A 22,191-nucleotide genomic window follows, 5' to 3' on the forward strand; every position below is an offset into this window, starting at 1 on the left:
GCCACGCGGTAAACGACCCAGGTCCCGCCTCCGTGGTGAAGCTCCGGGGTGCCTCGGCCTCCTGGGGAGCATCGGGGGTCGTGGGCATGGGTGGGATGGGGTGGGATGGGGGGCGGAGCAGGGCGGGTGGGGCACGGGCGTGGGAGGCAGACATGGAGCCTGATGGGCCGTGTGCACATGGCTGCCAAGAGCAGCGAGGTCCAGAGAGAGGCTGCTCTGCCCAGCAGACCTCGAGTGTGGCACCAGGTGGGGGGCTTGGGCGAGCCTGTAGAGACCCGTGCGCTGAGCCCGGTTTCGCTCAACCCTTGGCCATGCCTGCTCAGACGACCACCCTTCGCCGTCGTGCACCCAGCCTGGGATTGAGAATGTTGGACTTTTGCGGGGGTGGAGGGTTGCCGGGACATGCATAGTCTTACTACAGAGCCCAGACAGGCCGGGAATATTGGCTCTGTCTTTCGCACCTTGATGAGAGCCTGTGTCTGCTAGGCCTCGGCCCTTCTGCACCCCATAAAGAAAGATTACATGCTCTCTTTCCATCAGGGAACGTCACGATGGCTGCTGCTGAGGTCCCTGTCCCTTCTGAGCATTTCACCCAAATCAAAGAGCAGAAATGGAAGCCTGGAGAGGAAGAGGAAAAGGAGGAGGGTGGGGTACAAAGAATGGAAGCCCAGGAGGGCGCTGTGGAGGCGGAGGCCGCGCCCTGCCAGCTTCTGGATGCAGTGGGACTCCAGAAAGACCAGCCTGAGCTGCCTCTGTGGGTCCCAGCAGAGAGCGATAGACGGATCCTGACCCTGCAGACCGTGCACTTGGCCCCCCAGGAAGTGCACCTGCAGGGGCTGGGGTGGCTGAGCGTGCCACACTCCGAGGAGTTCCCAGTGATGCTACCACAGGAGGAAACCTTCCTGCCATTGCCATCCGTGCTGTGGCTTGAACAAGAGCCCCAGCCCGGCCTCCAGCACTGTGTGACCATCAGCATCCCGGAAGAGCTGTACCAGCCTGAGGAGCTGGAGCTGATGCATTTTCACCTGCTGCAGGACAGTGTGCCCGCCGCCGAGGTGGGCCAAGAGTTAACACCCAACCTGGGTGAAAGCGCAGCCCCGAGGAAGGTATGGTTCACCCTCACACACAGATGCCTTGTGGGAAAGAGGAAAGTAAAGCTGGTTTTTCTTAGATAAAGGCTTTGTGCGATGTTATGTATGGACAAGATATTTTTTTAAAGATGTTATTTATTTATTATGTATACAGTATTCTAGTTGCATGTATCCCTGCAGGCCAGAAGGGGGCAGCAGCTCTCATTACAGACAGGTGTGAGCCACCATGTGGTTGCTGGGGATTGGACTCAGGACCTCTGGAAGAGCAGCCAGTGCTCTTAACCTCTGAGCCATCGCTCCAGCCCTTGGTCAAGATATTTTGAAGTTGGAAAACAAAACAGTAAAAAATAATGAGAGATCTTACCATATACATATGTGTATATATGAACCTTACCGTGTTTAATACACACATCTAATATATATAAAGTGTTTTAAAAGTTACAGGAGACAGTACTATTAATGTAAAGGGCATCGTATCTAGAAAAAAAAAAGAAGTCTTATGGCCATACCCAGTTGTTACGGTGCTTGCTCGCATACATGCATGAAGTCTGGTTTTCGTCCCCAGCATCTTATAAACCTGGCTTGGTGGTACAGGGTGGTCAACTGTGGGCCCTATAAGAACCCAAAAGAAAAACAATGCCACATACAGCAAAGATCGAGTCACCACAGAAACCCAGATGCTAGATTAACGGTGGCTTAGTTGCGAGCATTTGGTGGCCATGAGCCATCTTACTGCGTGTCTGCTTTTCCTTCTGCGTCCTGTGGTTTGCCAGAACGAAGAATTCTGTCAGACCGTAACTAACCCTGTTGCCTCTGATTGCTCGTTTTTACTTATCAGTTTGAAGACCAACTGTCACCAGGGGGAGAGCCGGATACGGAAGGAGAAGAGAGGCTCCTTTTTGTGGAGATGACTCCAAACAGTGAAGGAAAAGATGCGATTCTTCTGACCATTTCCCATCTGAGACTGGAAGAGCAGCAAGACCAGGCGTTGCCTCAGCAGAGCAGTGCACCCAACGCCGAGACCACAACACCTCCCAGGGGGGCCAAGGGTAGGCTGGCCACTGGCACAAGGCACCAAGGGGCCCCTTGTCTCTCTTGTGGGAAGGTGGCTGAAGTCTGAAGTGTTGGCTTTTGAAGGTTCCTTTCAGAACATCAGGAAATGGAAGGAATTTGGATTTTGGTTTTTGGGTTTATTGTTGTTGTTTTTCCAAGACAGGGTTTCTCTGTGTCGCTTTGTAGACCAGGCTGGCCTCAAACTCTCATAGATCTGCCTGCCTCTGCCTCCCAAGGGCTAGGATTAAAGGTGTGTGCCACCACCTCCCAGCAAGAAATTTTAAACTGATGTTCTGTATTGTAACTCAAATCCAAAAGGTTTCTGTTTTGTTTTGCGCACACACATTTTAAAAGCAGTTTTTCCATGTTCCAAAAAGCCTTATGCACATAAATCACAGGCCAGGCCCTTGGCTCTGCTTTCTAGCGTCCGTGAAGTTGCTTGGGAGTGTTAGGTGGGGTCAGGTAATTACAGAGCAGGGCAGCAGCAAGCCCTGCCCTGTAGAAGAGGAAAGGCAGGTGAATGGGACCGGGGAGCTCTTCCTGCAGAAGGCTAGAGGCTATGAAAGGGGGCAAGCAAAATTGGGGGCCAAAAAAATACAGAGTGAGACTGGGGGCCAGGAGAAAGGGCAGAGCCAGGCTGGAGACTATGGTGGAGAATGGAGCCAGCCTAAGAGCTGGGGCCGAGCATCACCCTCCTGTGTGAGCATCCATGGCCCTGTCAGGGCACTCAGCCTGTGGAGGTCTCATATAACAACATAATAGATGCCATCCTAGCAGCCCACAGGAAGAATCTGACACAGGGTGCTTTAATGGACTGCTGTTTTAAAGTAATTTCTCGCTTGTTTAAGTTGAGACATTTTATCCATTATCTCAATTTCTAGATGACTTTTTAAAAGACCTCTCTGACTGAAATTGCAGCTCAGTGGCTCAGCTCTTTCTTAGCATGAGTGACACCTAGGGCTCCATCCCCAGTCCTCCAAAATGAGCAAACAAACAAACACCACCATTGGGAAGTCATTCTGTGACAGCACACAGCATCTTCCTCTTCTATTAGCCCATGGCAAGGTTGGAGAGGAGGTGATGCCCTTTACAAAGGGTCCAGCCACCCTGCAATACTTCACTGCCCTTATTTGTGGCCAGGGTCATTCCTGTGGGTCTCTGCTCTGGGGTGGAGTTTGGACTCTGCCTGTGGCAGCTTCTCATAAAGCCAGTCATGAGGCTGCGGCCTCAAATTTCTCTCCTACCTTGCTTTCCAGTTTTTAATGTATTTGTAATCCCATCCAAACATCACCACTTTGATTCCAAAACATTTTTATCACCCCACACACACACACACACAAAGAAATCTCTGTCGTTTAGTTACTTTCCATCCCTGGTCTCCTGGCCCTGGGAACCACCAGTATATTTTTGTTCTGGACATATGGAATAATATGTCCGTGATAACCCTTGCAAACCCTATGTCCTCTGGCTCTACATTCTTTCACTTGGTCCAGTTTCAGGATTCGTCTTATTGCAGCATATGTTAGCACCTCCTTTTTAACAGCTGCCTAGTGTTCTGTTGTGTGGACATACCACAATATTTCACCCATTCACCCTTTGCTGGGTGTTAACAGTTGTTCCCACTCCTCAGCGATTGTGAATGGTGGTCTTGTGGCTATTAATGTGCCTCAATTTGGGGGAATGTACATAAGTAGTGGGATTTCTGGGCTATATCCTTGTTCCATGTTTAACTGTGTGTGTGTGTGTGTGTGTGTGTGTGTGTGTGTGTGTGTGTGTTGGGTGTGTGTGTTGGATGTGTGCATGCCTATGAATGCATGTGGAAACCCCCTAGGAAGAGGTCACAGAACATCTTCTGTATCACCCTCTTCCTTGCTGTCTGGAGACTCTCTCTTTCACTGAATGTGAAGCTAGGCTGGAGGCCAGCAAGCTCCAAAAATCCTCCTGTCTCCAACTCCCACAGCATTAGAGTTAAAGGCATTGGAGGCCACACCTGACTTTTTACAGGGATGCTGGGGATTTGAACTAGGGTCCTCATGCTTGCATAGAAAGCACTCTTCCATGCTAAGCCATCTCTCCTGTCCCATGTTTAACTTTCTGAGAAACTGCCAAACTATCTCCATCAGTACTCCACACCCTCAACAAGTTGATTTCGGTGCATTGTCCTGTCGTCCTAATGGTCGTTCTGATATTGTTGTTCTGGTGGTTATTGTTCTGATGGTGTTGTTCTAATGGTGTTCTGATGGTTGTAGTTTTGATGGTTGTCATCCTAATGGTCATTGTTCTGGTGGTATTCTGATGGTTGTTGTTCTCGTGATGTTCTGATGGTGGTATTCTGATGGTGTTGTTCTCATGGTGTCGTACTGATGGTCACTCTGATGGTACGGAGTGTGAAAAGGAGTCTGGCTGCTTTCATTCACATCTTTCTAGTGGCTGTTTCTCCAAGCATGTATTGACCCGGTGTGTCATCTGTAGAGAAATGCATTCACAGCCTTGGCTGCTGGCATGAGTTTCTGGTGGTTGTCAACATGCCTTCAGACAGCAGTTAGGATGGTCCACAGTGCTGGAAGCCAGAAACTGCCCTCAGCCAGCTCCGTAAGAGCTTTGTCAGGAAATGGTAACTGAGATGCATAGCCCTTCACAGCTGTCTCCTGGCAGAGGATGTCCTCACTCGTCTGGAAGACCCGGCTCTACCAAGGGGAATGTCTGAGATACAGGAAATGGCTGCATCTGGTACAGTGGCCACCACCCATGTGTCTGGTGGGTGCAAAAATGAGACTTACCACAGAGGAGCCACGTTGTGTTTTCATTTTAGCTATTTTAGATACAAACTTAAATAGTCACGTGTAGCTTTTAGCTGTGGCTTCATTCTGCTTCATGTCAGTTTGCCAGAACTCCCCGGCTTTGGTGGAGGATGCCGGGAAGCCACGTGGGTGTCTTCATTTCACTCAACAGAGCACATATGCACTTGGGTCCATGTTTGCCGGAGATCTGCTTCTAGAACACTCTGCTTTGAGCAGACGCCTCATCTTCTGACCTCTCTGGTCTCCACCACACTCTAAATGTTATGACATTTCTATAAGACTGACTTTTTTTATTTAGTTTTTGTTTTATTGGGTTTTTTTTTTTTTTTTTTTGATACGGTTTCTCTGTGTAGCCCTGGCTGTCCTGGAACTCGTCGATCTGTAGACCAGGCTGGTCCTGAACTCACTGAGATCCACCTGCCTCTGCCTCCTGAGTACTGGGATTAAAGGTGTGAACCACCACTGCCCAGTTAAGATTGATTTATTTTTAATTTGTGTGTGTGTGTGTGTGTGTCTGTGCACCGCCTGTGTGCAGTGCCTGTGGAGGCCAGAAGAGGGCACTAGATCCTCTGGAACGGGAGTTGTAGATGTTTGTGAACACCACTGATTCCCATTCTGGAAGGTGGCTTAGGGACCTAGACAGACACCCACCTCCTAACAAGATGCTCCATCAAGAATGGGGTGTCCTGAGGTACTGAGCCGTCGCCTTATCCTGGCCTCGGCTGGAACTGCTCAAGGGAGATCTTTCCAGGCGAGTCACTGTGTCTTCTCCCTATAGGAAAAACCAGAACCTTCCAGTGCGATGCCTGTCCGTTCACTTCTTCCAAATTCTCAACTTTCACCCGTCACGTGAAAATTCACAGCGACGAGAGACCTCACCTGTGCCACCTGTGTCTGAAGGCTTTCCGCACAGTCACGCTCCTTCGGAACCACGTCAACACGCACACAGGTGAGCCCCACCCCATGAGGGTGCAGAGGTGAGGCCCCACCCCGTGAGGGTGCAGAGGTGAGCCCCCCCCCGTGAGGGTGCAGAGGTGAGGCCCCCCGTGAGGGTGCAGAGGTGAGCCCCCCCCCGTGAGGGTGCAGAGGTGAGGCCCCCCCCGTGAGGGTGCAGAGGTGAGGCCCCCGTGAGGGTGCAGAGGTGAGCCCCCCCCGTGAGGGTGCAGAGGTGAGGCCCCCCCCGTGAGGGTGCAGAGGTGAGGCCCCCGTGAGGGTGCAGAGGTGAGGCCCCCGTGAGGGTGCAGAGGTGAGCCCCCCCCCGTGACCTCCCCCCTTCACCTGGGGCTCTGCTGCAGTTTCTGCTACCTTGAAAATAGAAAACCCCAGAAGCTGGAGTGGAGCTCAGTGGAGAGCACTTGCCTAGCACATGCAGGGCCCTGAGTTCCATCCCCAGCACTGCAGAAATAAAGGGGAATCGCAGAAGAAGCAACCCGATTAAGTAATTTCCCTTTCGGTGCGTGTTCTCTTGGCATCGTCTGCTAAACTCAGTTTCACTGCACGCGCTCTGTAAAATGAGGACTTAAGCGCCCAGGCGAGTTCTCCATCCCTGGGCTGCATTCCCGGCCCTTTTCTTTCTGAGACAGGTCTAAGTTGCCCAGGCTAGCCTGAGACTCGTGATTCTCCTGCCTCAGCCCCTGAGCAGCTAGAAAGAGGAACTTGGGCCACCAGCCCAGCTCATTGGTCTGTCAACTTCTTATTAATGTATTAGTTAAACCTTATCATAAGTATCCAGGGGCCATTTGCCCCTTGCTCTATAACAAGAAGGGAGGGTTCCCGTTGTGTAAGTATTTATTCATGCTTAGTTTTGCCTTCTTTTCCCATCTGTTTTGTTTTAGTTTTTGTTTTGGAAATAGGGTCTCACTTTTAGCTCAAGCTAATCTCTAACCACACGATCTCCCTGCCTGAGCCTTCCGAGTGCTGGGGTTAGGAGCCCGCCACACCATTTCCCCCTCCCACCGCGCGCCCGCCTTCTTGAATTTCAGTTAAAAGCACTGACTGTTACCCAGAGCTCTGTCTCGTACATCTGTGATATTTATAGTGCAAAGAACTTCTTAATTGCTGAACCCTTTCAGACTGCCTTTTCAAAACTACAAAGTCGCTGAAATCTTTGCAGTTAAGTCTTGTTTGAAAAGTGTAAACCCCCATGATTTCCCAGGAACCAGGCCCCACAAGTGCGGGGACTGTGACATGGCATTTGTCACCAGCGGAGAGCTGGTCCGGCACAGGCGTTACAAACACACGCATGAGAAGCCCTTCAAGTGTTCCATCTGCAAGTATGCCAGCGTGGAGGTGAGCCCCCCATCAGCCCTGAACAGGGAGGGATGCTAACCTGTTACCGATATTCACCAAGGTGTCTTAAAGTCTATGCCAGAGGCCACAGGCATTAATGTCCAAATTGAACATAGAAAACTGGAGCTGAATTCGGCTGCTCACAGCTACAATCCCAGCACTGTGGCAGGAGGATTGCTATGAGTCTCCATAACTGACCAACAGAGGACAGTTTGATGGAATCAGTTCTCCCCTTCTGGAGGATTGAACTCAGACCGTCAGGCTTGGCAGCGAGCACCTTTACCTGTCACGCCATCTTGCCGCCCCCAGACAGTATTTATCTATATTTGTTTTTATTATTTTGAAACTTGGAGGGGTGGTGTGTGCATGTGAGTGCAGGTTCCTGAGAAGACCAACAGAGGTACCGGATTCCCTGGAGCTGGAGTGGCTGGGAAGCCGTTTGATGGCAGTTCTGGGAACAGGACCTGGGTCCTCTGCAAGGACGCTTGATACATGCTCTTAACTGCTGGGCCATCTCTTCGCCAACCCCCAAAACATTTAAAAATATACAGATTAGAGATATTAGTTATGATCAACAAATAACCCTGGGCTAGAGACGGTCAGCAGTTACAAGCACTGGCTGCTCTTGTGGAGGACCTGGTTTGATTCCCAGCACCCACGTGCTGGCTCACAACCAGATGTCGGTAACTCCAGTTCCAAAGGGTCCAATGCCCTCTCAGGCCCCAGGTTCCAGACACAGCTGTGGCATACAGACACACATGCAGGCAAAACACTCGAATGCACAAAATGAAAATTTAAAAACTAAAGTGAGAGAGAACCCTCAGACATATTGAAAAGGCCTTTATAGTATTGAATGTCACTGTCAGGGTCACAAACCAGAACATCTCCTCTCGCATGGAACTTGGGAATTTGGGCTGAAGTTTTCTTTTTTGAGATACGGTCTCACTAAGTTGCCCATGCTGGCCTTGAACTCACTCTGCAGCTTAGACAGCCCTTGAACTTGAAACCCTCTCCTACCTCAGCCTCCTGAGTAGCTGGGATGGTGGGCCTGTGCTGTCTGCCATCAGGCCCCTCAGTGAAACAAAGGCTTATGAGCAGCTATGAGCAGCGACCCCTTTCCAGGACCATTTTCTAGCAGCCTGTGCCCAAGCTTCATGTGAGCGATCTGGCTGCGTCCTGGTGGAGAGCTGGCCACAGGAGGGTTAAGCAGGGACTCCTAATAGGAACTAAGCTAAAGGGTACAGCGAAGGCTTAAACTCGGCAGTGACGCAAGTGTGTTTCATAAATAGGGGGATTTCACACACAGGTCAGGATTCGATTCCAAGAACCTCCTTCTGCTGTGGCTATTTTTAAAAGGAGCTCTCCCATCTGAGGCAAAGGTTGTGGCAGCAACGTGAGGGTTCAAAAGGTGTCCCACAAGGCGACTCCGAGGCTCCTCGTGGGAAGGACTTACTGTGGTGTCCCACAATTCTGCCCACGAACTTGCAGGCTCTGAGACCTGCCCGGGGGCAGTGTCCGTGCAGCCCGGGGGTGGCCCGTGGGGCACTGCCCGCTGTGCCACCATCTTTTGATGGTCCTTGCTGGCTAGCGTTGAGATGGGAGATGTTGCTCCTGCTGAGCCCCTCGGAGGTAAGTTCAAGGCCTTCCTGGACTATAGCGTGAGCTCCAAGCCAGCCTGCACTCCTTAAGCACGGTCTCAAAATAAAAGGTAGAGAGAGCTGGAGATGTAGTTCTGTGGTAGAGAAGTTGCCACCTCGGAGGCCAGGCAGGGACACCCTGTGTTACCACCATCTCTTACCGTTTGCCTCACGGAACCCTAAGCCCTCTCCCACACTGCAATGTTAAAAATTCTTTTCTCTTTCCTTCCTGTGATACACGAAAGATGGTCCCCATATTTCTTCTTTAAAAAGAGATCAAGCTGGGTTCATCGTGGGTCTTGGTTGGCACTCTAAGCCCTCCTCCGTTCTCCAATGTTCTCCCAGCCTGGGTGTGGCCCCTGCGTTCCAGGGAAGCAGGTCCATGTGATCTTCCTGAGGGTGAGCGGGGGTTGATATAGGTTCCCAAGCCTCCAGGCCGGTGTGGCTGATGGCCCTGCTCCCCATGTAACAGCAAGGGGATTTGCCGTGAGGAAGGCCGGCAGCTGCAGCGAATGTGTCTTGCTGTTTCCTATTTAGCGGCCTTTCATACCTAATAGAGTTCATTTCTGCCACTTAAAACTCCCTCCTTGTTACTTTTGTTTGTGTTTGGGATGGTGGCTCATTACGTGGCCCTGGTTAGTTCAGCACTAGCTTTGTAGCCTTGGCTGGCCTGGAACTCACCTTAGAGACCCACTGACCTCAAACTCACAGACATTCCCATGCCTCTGCCTCCCGAGTAGTTTCAGCAAGACCAGCATACAGGAGGCTGAGGCAGCAGGATCACTGTGAGTTGGAGGCCAGTCTGAACTATGAAGTGTGTTCAAAATCATCTTTAAAAGAAGCCAGTAGCGGACGAAACCAACAGGCCTGCCTCTGTCTCGAACCCAGTAAGCAGAGGGCCCGTGAGAGTTCTAAGCGTCGGGTGCCTCACAGCCGGCTCTCATTTATATAATGGTTCAGCTTTCCCACCCTGGAAAGCTTGTCCAGCTGTGTCTTTTCGGTGATTTAAACGTCTGCTGTGAGTGGACAAGAACTTGGAAACAGAGAGAAACGTACACGGCGCTGAGCAGCAAGCTGCTCTGTTTGAAAAGTGACATTTAGTGTGGAAGTCTTCTAACCCGTGGACCTTGTGCATTCAGCCCTTGGCATAAGGAAGGCTCATTTGCAGATCGGGCAGTCCTGCTTTAGGGGGCACCCGATACTGCCTTTTGCTTTTGTGAGACAGGGTCTCTGTAGCCCAGGTTAGCTTTGGGTTCACTGTATGACCCAGGCCCTTCTCAGACTTGCAGCAATCCTCCTGCCTTAGCTTCCCCAGAGTTGGACTTGCAAGCATGTACCACACCTACATTTTCCTTCTTCCTCCTCTTTCCTTCCTCTTCCTTCCTCCCTTCCTTTCTTTTTTAGAGGGCGGGTGTTTGAGACAAGGTCCCTGATGTGGTTTTAGTGGGCCTTGAACTACAGCAATCCTCCTGCCTCAGTTTCCTGATTTCTAGGGTTGCTCATATCTCTGATAAGAAGTTGGCTACCTGGCGCCCTGACCACCGTCAGGTTCCCATGGCAATGACCCTCTCCATGTCCTAGGCAAGCAAGCTCAAGCGCCACATCCGCTCACACACGGGTGAGCGTCCCTTCCAGTGCTGCCAATGCACTTACGCCAGCAAGGACACCTACAAGCTGAAGCGCCACATGCGGACCCACTCAGGTGAGGGCCACGGGCACACTCAGGTGAGGGCCACGGGCACACTCAGGTGAGGGCCACGGCACACTCGGGGGAGAGCCACAGAAACACTCGGGGGAGAGCCACTGCACACTCAGGGGAGAGCCACGGACACACTCGGGGGAGAGCCACGGACACACTCGGGGAGAGCCACGGACACACTCGGGGGAGAGCCACGGACACACTCGGGGGAGAGCCACGGGCACACTCGGGGGAGAGCCACGGGCACACTCAAGGGAGAGCCACGGGCACACTCAGGGGAGAGCCACGGCACACTCAGGTGGGAGCCACGGGCACACTCAGGTGAGAGCCACGGACACACTCAGGTGGGAGCCACGGGCACACTCGGGGGAGAGCCACGGGCACACTCGGGGGAGAGCCACGGGCACACTCGGGGGAGAGCCACGGCCACACTCAGGGGAGAGCCACGGCACACTCAGGTGGGAGCCACGGCCACACTCAGGGGAGAGCCACGGACACACTCGGGGGAGAGCCACGGGCACACTCGGGTGAGGGCCACAGACACACTCGGGGGAGAGCCACGGCCACACTCAGGTGAGAGCCACGGACACACTCGGGGGGAGAGCCACGGACACACTCGGCTTATCATGTAAAGACTGCGTGCCCAGGTCCCCTCTCCATACACACTCTGAGCTGCTGAGGGGCCACAGTGGCCCTGCTGCCTGGCTGGCCTTCCGGGTCCTATGCCACTGAGGCTGAACCTGAAGAAAAGCAAAACCCCAGCACAGGTGTCCTTTGGGAAGGACTGGGCTCACGGGGAAGCCATGCCTGAGAGTCACTTGTGGTTCCTGTCACAGGTGAGAAGCCTTATGAATGCCCCACCTGCCATGCCCGGTTCACCCAGAGTGGCACCATGAAAATCCACGTGGCACAGAAACATGGCGAGAATGTGCCCAAGCACGAGTGTCCCCACTGCGCTACCACCATTGCAAGGAAGAGCGACCTGCGTGAGTGTCACAGCACACACCTGCCCCTTGGACTCCAGGCCTGCAAGCCTGCAGAGCCTGCCAGCTCTGGAGGCCTCGCTGAGAGCTGAGCTTAGGAAACTTTGCTAGGAATGTTTTTACAGAGGTCCTGCCCTGCCCTCTGGTGGCCGGCCCGAGTAAGTGCATGCAGTTCAGACGCCGCCGCCAACCCTACACACCTGTATGAGCAAATCCACCGGTACTGTTTCATCTGGTGTTGGACTTGCTCTTACAGATAAGAACCCTGAGACTGAAGGACACGGATAACTTCTCTGCCAGGGACAGCAGTCCTGGGTCAAAAGCATGTGTGGTAGAAATTTAGCCCTGTCCATGCTCCCTCTTCTGCATGCCACTCACATGCTCTGCTGGGGACTTGAGGGTATAGAGGAGCAACTGAGGCAGGAACTTGCTCAGTAAGAGGCGGCTCGTGACACAGGACGCCCCGGGACAGGATGAGGCTTTACAGGGGTGACTCTGCATGGCTTGGGAGCCTATAGAGCACCAGCCCCTCCGGTGGGGGCTTTTGGCACAGAGTGGGGAGCTGTGGAGGGCAGGAGGGGGGGTAGAAATGTCAGTAAAAATAAAAGCCCTTCCAGTGGGAAATCCTGGAGATTTTGGAAATATCCCCGCAGGGGTGAGGGTATCTGATCAATCTTAACTCTTGTCTTGCTTCTGGAACATTCTGTCAGTGCTGCTGTGGCTCCTGAGGCGCCACCAAGCACTTCCCTGTAGGACGAAGGGATCACTAGCCAGTTGCCACATGTTTGCCACATGCCAGCTCTGCATGTAGGGCTGCTGTAGCGATAGACGCTTCGTCCCCTGTAAGGAGGGGCTGGTCTGTCCGCCTGAGCCAGGAGCACAGGATGCTCCTCCATCATACTGGTATCTTTTTCGGCCTGAAGCTTGGCTGAGTAAGGAGCTTCCTAGACAGCCTGCCCAGTGTGCACCTCCCTCAGGTCACGGGGGAAAGGAGGCCTAGACTCCCAGCAGGGCAACAGTCATGGTTTTGTTACAGAAAGCCCCTTAGTCTTCTCTAAGTCCCTGCACCGTGCTACGGTTCTGTGTCCATGGCCCATCTGTAGCCGCTATCTCCCTGCTGAACAGGGAGGCCTCCGCTAGTTCCTTCCTGGCCGTGGTCTCAGGTGGGACATTGTGCCCTGGGACACGCACCTGGATATGAAGGTGGCAGTCATCATCTCTGAGGGAAAAAAGCTAATGTGGCAGGGGACTGAGGTGCTGAAGAGACTGTAGCGCCCAGGACTGCCTGCCCCACCCAAGAAGTCCCTGTGCATTCACAGTGTCTCCTGTGGCTCTAACAGGTGTCCATCTGCGCAACCTGCACAGCCATAGCCCCGAGGAGATCAAGTGCCGATACTGTCCTGCCGGCTTCCATGAGCGCTATGCCCTCATCCAGCACCAGAGAACCCATAAGAATGAGAAGAAGTTCAAGTGCAAACAGTGTGATTATGCGTGCAAGCAGGTAAAGTGTGTGTGAGTCCCTTCCCTGTGAGGGCTGACTGCATGCAAGCAGGCACAGTATGTATGAGTCCCGTGTGAAGGCTGACTGCGTGCAAGCAGGTACAGTGTGTGTGAGTCCGTGTGAGGGCTGACTGCGTGCAAGCAGGTACAGTGTGTGTGTGAGTCCGTGTGAGGGCTGACTGCGTGCAAGCAGGTACAGTGTGTGTGTGAGTCCGTGTGAGGGCTGACTGCGTGCAAGCAGGTACAGTGTGTGTGAGTCCGTGTGAGGGCTGACTGCGTGCAAGCAGGTACAGTTGCATGAGTCCGTGTGAGGGCTGACTGCGTGCAAGCAGGTACAGTGTGGGACACTGGGAAGCAGCCATTCTTGGGAAAGAGGCTGGGAGCTGGAGAGGCGGCTCAGCTCTTAGAAGCGATTGTTGCTCTTGGGAAGGACCTGAGTTTGAGTCCCAGAACCCACACAGCGTTTCACAACTGTCTATATAACGCAAACCAACTGCAGTTGCAGGGGATCTGACACCCTCTTCTGACTTCCCTGGGCACCAGGTACATACATGATGCATGTACATACAAGCATGAAAGACACTCCTATATATCAAAATAAAACATGAACTTTAAAAAGGAAGGTCGGAAGCTGAAGGCTGGAGAGCTGGCTCAGCAGCTGAGAGCAATTGCTGTTCTATCATGAGGACTAGAGTTCGAATGCCAGCACCCATGGTGGGTGGCAGACAGCTGCCTATATATAGCTCCAGCTCCGGGGGATCCAATGGTCTTGGAGCTCCGTGCACTTACACGAATACAGACACAGGGCGGGGCTGGGTGCGGTGGTGCACAACATTATTCCCAGCACAGAGGCAGGTGGATCTCTGAGTTTGAGGTCACGCTGGCTTACCTAGCAGGTTCCAGGATAGGCATGGCCACATAATGAGACCCTGTCTCAAAAAAAAAAAAAAATGAAAGAAAAGAGACTTCCTCCTCCCACGGCTAACCTTGGAGGAGTTGGTTGACCACAGCAGCCAGCCGCAGGCCATCAGCTGCAGCTGCAGAGAGAGCTCACAGACCTGCTGAGGTCCTCCATCCTCACACGAGCCATCCTCAAAGCGGTACCGGAGCGGCCCCTCCTCCCTGTGTGCACATCCGATGTCACAGTGGTAGTGTCGTTGCCCTAACTGCGGCAGTGACGGCCTGCAAGACTGGACTGGCTGTGGCCATGGTCTTCCTGCCCAGGAGCTAGAACACAGGGCTTGTCACTCAGGAATAGCTGAGGGGCCCATGAGATGGCTCGGCAAGTAAGTGCTCCCTCGGCCACTGAACTTTCAGCAAGCTTCAGGAGCTGAGTTCCCTCCCCAAAACCCATGTAAATGGAGAGAACAACTCCACAAAGACGTCCTCTGATGCCACCACACATGCACCATGTTCACACAAAATAACAACTCATTTTAAACGTCCCTTGTGATGCTGTCAAGGTTGTTTCCCTGTCTTTCATAGTGTGGGATAGAATTGGGCTGGAGAGCTGGTCAGTAGTTAAGGGTGCTCAGTGCTCTCACGGAAGACCAAAATTTGATTCCCAACACCTTCACAACCTTAGCTCCAGGGGATATGACACCTTCCAGTCTCCCGTAGCCCCACCCAGGTGATTTGCACACCCATACACACTCACATACGTAAGTTATCATCTTCTGCTCCAAAGTGTGGGCCGTAGAGAAATTCTGTTTGTTTTTCTTTGGTTTGGGGAAAGGTCTCTTGTAACTTGGGGTGGCTTAGAACTCCACATGTGGCCACGGATGACCCTGATCCCCGAGGACACGGCAGGCTCTGACGGGGGCCACACCGCTCCTTCGGGCGGGGGCGGGGAGGAAAGCATGTTAATGATGGACAGTTTGAGGAGCCCTTCCACCCTGTGTCAGCCATGCCCTGCTTTCCCCACAGGAGCGCTGCTTGAAGGCGCACCTGCGCACGCACACAGGGGAGAAGCCATTCCTCTGCCTGGACTGCAGCAAACACTTCCGGCAGAAGCAGCTGCTTACTGTGCACCTGAGGAAGTACCATGACCCGAGCTTTGTCCCGGACGTGCACCTATGCCTCAAGTGTGGCAAAGGCTTTTCTCGCTGGGTAAGCATCCCTCTATCTCAAGAGCCACGGGCACCTGAAACAATGACCTCCACCTCTGGGAAAGGTTCCCACTAGGTTTTGGATGCAGAAAACTCAAGCATTTTGCAAACACACGTTCTCCCTCGACACACAAAAGGGAAACCTTTGGGGGATGGAACCTGGGCCCGGTGTGTGCCAGGCAAGCACACCACTGCCTCCCCCCCCCTTTTTTTTTTTTTTTTTTAATTCTGAGACCAGCGTTAGCTATACTATGTCCATTCTGGCCTTGAACTTGTGCTCTCCCTGGTTTAGTCTCCTGGGTAAGTGGGACAGCCTAGACCACCAGGCTAGACTCCGTCTGTTCGCCATGTTCTTCGGTGGGTATGAACTTGACCAGATTATCATTAGTGTTCTTTTGGTTTTTAACCCCCTTTGTTTTGGTGAAACCACCGTGTCCCTCCAGGCCCAGCTCTGGGGAGTACTGGGGCAGGTCATCCACACAGTGTTGAAAACAGTTTGGGGGATCTGTCACTCCTGAGAGAACCTAGCTTTATGTTTTCATTTTTGAGATAGGGTCTCACTATGTAACCCTGGCTAGCCTGGAACTCAGTGTGTAGACCAGGCTGGTCTTGAATTCTGCCTCTGCCCTCTGCCCTTTGCCCTCTGGCCTTTGCCCTCTGCCCTCTGGCCTTTGCCCTCTGCCCTCTGGCCTTTGCCCTCTGGCCTTTGCCCTCTGGCCTCTGGCCTCTGGCCTCTGCCTGGATCAAAAGTCTATGTACCCACTGACTGGGTGGAGCCTAGCTTTTAAAGTGTGATAATTGACAGCTGTCCTGTGAACTGAATGCAGGCATCTTCACAGAGTGATTTCCATTCCCAGGCATTTCCAAGGTGCGAAATCAGGCGGTGAGTGGACTCACCTTCTGAGTCTTCTATTCTGTCAGTTGGTGTACTTACTTTCTATTTCCACATAACAAATTACCTCAAAATGCCAGGGTGGATGTGTGTGGTTGGGCGGCTCTGGTTATTAAAAACGAAAGCCCGCGCTGGTGGATACTTGAATCCAACTTACCTTTTAGAAGATTAAGAGAAAAGTCTCGGGCGCGGGGCTCAGGGTGAAACACCGACCTTTGGATTATTAGAAGAGTTAGTGACACCATGGACAGACAGACAGACAGACAGACAGACAGCTCGGTGGGGCTCTAATAAGACAGTGGGGCCCTACAGATCTCAGAGGAAGGAGAGGTTCCACAGCAGGAGCCTGGGGCCAAGTCTCTCTAATGTATGGGGGGGCATCTAACTGAGATGTCCCCACCCACTGGTGGCCTTTGGTGTCAGGCTGTCTGTGGTGTCTGTGTCTGTGGCCGCAGGGAGTCCCAGGGTCAGCCACAGGGATAAGACTGGTGTCGAACCTCACCGTTCTGGGATGCTGGCACTAAAAGCCTGTTACAGACCCTCAGGTTTGCTCTCTGCTACTTTGGAGGCTGGTCAGGGGCCGGAGCACTGCAGGCAAGTCCGCCCTGATTTATCCCACGCTTAAACCTAAAGGCATTCACAAATTTCTGCTCACTGGCTCACACATTGGTCCCCCTGTGGACCTGAATGCCACCAGCCAGCAGCATGACTCCCCTTCTTGTCATGACCCTGACCCTGTGACCCGGGTGACATCTCTGCTCCTCCTCCTGTCTGGGCTCAGGATTTGTCACATGCCACTGTCTCTGTATCTAGAAGAGTCTAAATAGACCACACTTAGCATCCTTGCCCTGCTCTTAAAAGGCGGACACGTCTGTATTCGTGCGCATTAACTCAGCTTCTGCACCAGGCATCCTCAGCAATGATGTTTATGCCCGGCAGGCAAATGAGCCTCTGCTTCCTACACTGCTGGGGGAACAGCCCACGGCTTGTCTAGGGTGCTCAGAGGGCTCCTGACCACTGTTGCCACGACTGAAAACAAGCTTTATTTTATACATGACCATAAAAAACCAGGGCCAGCCCATTTCCTTGTAAAGGGAATAAACACCCCCAGCTTCTCAGACAGCTTCTGCCACAGCTTGACAGTAGAGTGGACAGACCACTCATGATCGAATGTTGGGGAAGGATGGTTTCAGTGTCCTCCAAAGGGACACAGGAGCAAGGCTGCAGTAACCTGGCAAAGCGATTTCTTTTTATGGAAAGGGTATGCCAGAGCCCACACAGGCTAGGGAATATGCTCAGCCAGGACAGCCTCTGTCCTTTATCCCTGACATCCTGAGTGCCCCACTCAGTGACCCCATCCAGCTGGAAGGAGCCAGCTTGGTTGTTGCCCGATTCCATAATGGCATGTGGGGTTGACTCGTCAATGGGCGTACCTGAAAGACCACGAAAGTTCTTCGGTAGTTTTGTTTGTGTGGCACCCAGTGGTAGAGAGGAAAGGACACCCTGACTGGTGCCTGGAAAGAGATGTTCTGCTTTTGACTTCTTCCTGCGTCTTCAGCCTATTCCCCTGGGGCAGTGCCCTACGTTAGTTAGGTCCTCTTAGCGATCAGAAGTCACCAGGACACATGTGACACGTGGACCCAGACTTCACACGCACTTTAGGTCAGCTACGAGTCTCATTCACTCTCTTACTCAACCTCCAGGGTGACCCAACCACCAAGAGTTCTTGGTCTTGTAGATTTAAAGCCCTAGGTGAGCCCCAACTTGTGTTGGGTGTCATACGGAGGGACGCACCAGCAGCAAGTAGCCTGGCAAGGAGAGTCTTCTTGTAAAAAGTGTGCACCAGATCCCACAGTGGGCCAGCAAGCACAGCCAGGCAGGACGGGCTCTGTGTTTCTGCCTGATTGTCTCAGTTAAGGCTTCCCTCGGCTTCGTCTGGGCTGAGATTACAGCCACCACTCCCAGCCGGCATCCCTGAGCTCGGATGTGGTGCAAACTCAACAGTCTGTGTCCTGAGCTCAGGAACACAGCCGGGCGGAGTCACCCTTCCCTCCCCAAGTCCTTTTGGTCATGATATGTCATAGCAATAGTACGGTGGGCATAGACATGGATGGCGCATTGAGTTTCTGGGTTAGTGTCAGGCCTCACTTTGCAGGGTAGAAGTATTGTGTAAAAATAAATTCTCTCCGACAGCTCTTATTTTTAAAATGAAAACAAGCTAGGTTTTGGCTACACCTAATTGTAAATAGGTCATCTGGGGGACCCAGAGAGACAGCTTTGACAGTGAAGTGTGTGTTACTCTTGTAGAAGACCTGACTTTGGTTCCCAGCTCCCACATCAGATGGCTCACAGCCATCTACAACTCCAGCTCCAGGAGAACTGGCGCCCCCTTCTGGCCTCCAGAGACACCTTCACCCACCCCATACACACAGACACACACACACACACACACACACACACACAATTTTTAATGTTATTTTGGTTTGGGTTTTTTGTTTTTGTTGTTGTTGTTGTTGTTTGGCTCACCTTTTAAAAATATATGTAATTATTGATGTGTTTTGAGGTACATCAGAAGGTGTAGCGTGAGCCATAGCACACACGCAGAGCTCAGAACACAACTTACAAAGCTCGGTTTTCTCCATCCATCATGTGGGTCCAGAGGCTCCAAGTCGGGCCGTTAGGCTGTCTGACAAGTGCCTCTACCTGTTGAGTCAATTCAGAATCCATTGAAGCCCTTCTCTTAGCCAAGGGTTGAAACTGCACACGAGGACACTGATGTTCACCAGTAGCCTGTGTCGTCTCCCACAGAGTAACCTGCAGAGACATAGGAAGAAGTGTGACTCAGAGCAGGAGAAGGTGGCCACCTCCAAAAATGGAAGACCGGTACAGACAAGGCAGGCCACGGAGGAAGGACCCGGATGGGACAATGGTATGTCCCTTCTGACCGACAGTGGTCTTCCCATTGTTAACCCCAGCCAGAAAGCCGGTGAGGGTGGTTGTAGCCTCGTCACTGGGGGGCTTGGCAACCGTATCAGAGTGGCTGTGTTACAGCCACACCTCTGCAAGGTCTCCCACACTCAACCCCAAAACTCAGATCATCAGGCTAGGCAGCAAGCACTTACCTGCTGAGCTGTCCCCGGGTCACGTCTAGTGGCATTTTTGCTTGCCACAGGCATGTCATAGGGGAGAGGCTGCTTGCCTCCTATAGTGCCTGCAGTGTCCTAAGGGGTCTCTACCCCAGGTTAAGCAGCCCTGCCTCGGAGCAGGAGACTGACAGCCGGTGTTCCAGAATCAGGTTGGGGGTGGGGGGGTGCCTGCTGCTGGGTTCACACGATGGCAATTGTTTCAATATATACTTTATGGTTTCTGTATCTGGATGTCCTGGCTTTCTCTCACATGTTCTCACTCTGTACATTTTCTCCTAGATGTTGCTACCCAGGTGAGCGATACCACGAAGGAGGCACAGGATACCACGAAGGAGGCACAGGATACCACGAAGGAGGCACAGGATACCACGAAGGAGGCACAGGATACCACGAAGGAGGCACAGTGCCCTGGGGAGCTGGCTCTGGGCCACCACGGTGGTGGCGGCAGCGAAAGTGCAGCCGGGAGCGAGAACCTGGATGAAGGCCTGACCTGCGAGATGATCTTTAACATGATGGATAAGTGACAGGCCGCTCCGCGCTATGGCCTCTAGGGAAGAAACAAGTTAGAAACACGATGACGTGGTGATAGCCATGTTCACAGAGTTTGATGTAGTGTGTAGAAATGTTTGAAGATAAAAAATCTGCAACTTTTTCCTGCAGACTAGCCTCAGAGCTTGGAGGGCACACCTCAGCCCCGTGGGCTCACTGTCTAGGCACTGGCGGGGTGGCACCATGAGCCAGGGTCAGGCTTTAGGAAGTACGGATTTCCGTAGGAGCTCAGCCTAGCTAGTGCTCAGCAGTTAGATGGGGAATCTTTTGAGTTGTTGTGCCTACCCTTGATATTTCTGATACTATGATTTTCAAACACTAAGGATGAATTGTATACCTTTTTTTTATACCAATGAATTTTCTTTCTGTGTTTAAAGCTACCAAGATGCTTTTAATGAATTCTGAATTCAACCCAAAGATCTTAATGGTATAAAAAGATGGAATAGCAGAAGGCAATAAGCAGCCCATTTGAGAAGAGAAAAAAATAATATATATAATAGATCTTTCATTGGCACAGAGCAAGTCTCCCCTTTAGATTTTTGTCCCCCTACTTTTGTAGACCTGTGGGTTGAACCCAGGGCCTGGTACAAGTACTCCACCACCAAGCTACCCCCTAGCCCCCACCCACCCACTCTTTTTGTGTTAAGTTGCCCTGACTGTACTTGAACTCATTCAGTAGCCCAGACATACTCTGGACTGTCTAACCCCCTGCCTCGGTCTTACAAGTGGCCAGAATGGCTGGCCTTTGCCACCAAGCCTGGCTTGCATTCTCTTTTAATTGCAGTCTTTGCCAGCTATGAAATTGCCCTGGCTTTGTTAGTAGCGTTATTTTTATTCTTAGCCAGGCATGGCGATGCACTCAGAAGGTAGAGGCCAGAGGATGGGGAGTTCAAAGTCATCCTCAGCTACATCTCAAACTCCAGGCCAGCCTGGGCTACATGAGAGTCTCTCTCTCTCTCTCTCTCTCTCTCTCTCTCTCTCTCTCTCTCTCTCTCAAAAAAAAAAATATATATATATATGTATTATATATATATATATATATAATTTCTTAGTATTTTGCTTTCCTAAAAGTATTTTATTTACATTTTAAGTGAGAAGAAATCTGAAAATCTGATAATGAAATGTGTATTTGTGAAGAATTTGAACTTCTTGTAAAATTCTCAGTAGTTAGGGAGAGTATCTCTTTCCAGCCCTCACTCTGTGCAGCTGAGCTCAGCCAGGATCTGTGTGCCAAGACAACCCCTAACTCCCCCTAGTGCACTTAGGCTGTGGACCCCTACACTGCCATGACTCTGAATCACCCACCCATAAGCCCCAAGTTCAAAATCTTAAAATGTTGATCTGTTCAAAGCATCCCGTGTGTGAGGAAGCCCTTGTGTGGTCACAGGAGCGGCCCCGCAGTTTGGTTCTCTCCCTGCCTCTAATGAATTTAGACATGACTATGTGACATACACCAGGGCTTAAAGTCTGTAACCTGTTGTGTGCTGTCACCGTGATGCCATTTTTATATTTGCATACTTTTCGCTGTTGTAAAGATTTTTTGCATAATTCAATAAAATGAAATGATTTCTAAAAACCGTCATTGTTCTATGTGAATGGTGGACTTTTTTTTTTTTTTTTTTTTTTTTTTTTTACATTTTTGTTGTTCTAGAGATTAAATCCAGGGCCTCGGGCATGCTGGGCGAGGCTCTACCACTGGGTACATCACAGCCATCTGCATACTTTCTGTTTTGAGAAAGCTATCCAGGCTACACTCTGTGTAACCCACACAGACCCTGAATTCTCAGTCCTAAGTCTCCGGAGTAACTGAGTCACACCTAATAATGGTCCTTCAGATGCTCCTGGGGGCTGGAGAGATGGTTCAGTAATCTTGCAGAGGACCTGAATTAGGTTCCTAGCACACATGTTGGGGCAGCACATATGTTAGGGAGCACACATGTTAGGGAGCACACATGTTGGTCTCTTCAGGTACTGCTATGCATGTAAAACATGGCCCCCTACATACATACATACATATAGCTTAAATTTTTTGTTTTTTTTTTTTTTTTTTTTTTTTTTTTTTTTTTGAGATAGGGTTTCTCTGTGTAGACCTGGCTGTCACAGAGATCCTCCTGGTCTGCCTCCCGAGTGCTGGGGTTAAAGGCTTGGTTTTGCTTTTAATGTATGTCTTGTTGGGCCAGAGAGATGGCTCTGTGGGTAAAAGCACAAGCCTGATGGACAGTTCAATCCCCAGGACCCACATTGTAGAAGAATACCAACTTCCGATACGTTGTCCCTAAGCTTCCATGTGGCAATGTGACACATGCAGACACACACACAATCTTTTAGAAACGTTAATGTCATCTTGAGTGACAGGGGCAGGAGGAACAGCTCAGTAGATAAAATGTTTCCTGCGCAAGCATGGGGACCTTGGCTCCCAGTACCCGGGTGGAAGGTAAGATGT

General features: G+C 51.6%; 1 protein-coding gene across 1 annotated transcript; it reads left to right on the forward strand.

Annotated features, from left to right (window-relative positions):
* The first annotated feature begins 551 nt into the window (after nt 1-551).
* Nucleotides 552-19,723, forward strand: Ctcfl (CCCTC-binding factor like). Its single transcript, XM_051185266.1, has 11 exons — nt 552-1,106; nt 1,930-2,140; nt 5,724-5,894; nt 7,101-7,234; nt 10,453-10,573; nt 11,407-11,556; nt 12,894-13,054; nt 14,980-15,162; nt 18,862-18,982; nt 19,479-19,492; nt 19,577-19,723. Exons 1-11 carry the CDS (start codon nt 552-554, stop codon nt 19,721-19,723), a joined length of 1,968 nt encoding a protein of 655 aa, XP_051041223.1.
* The last annotated feature ends 2,468 nt before the right edge of the window (nt 19,724-22,191 follow it).

Source organism: Phodopus roborovskii, unplaced genomic scaffold (assembly GCF_943737965.1).
Source record: "Phodopus roborovskii unplaced genomic scaffold, PHOROB, whole genome shotgun sequence".
Classification (NCBI taxonomy): Eukaryota; Metazoa; Chordata; class Mammalia; order Rodentia; family Cricetidae; genus Phodopus; species Phodopus roborovskii.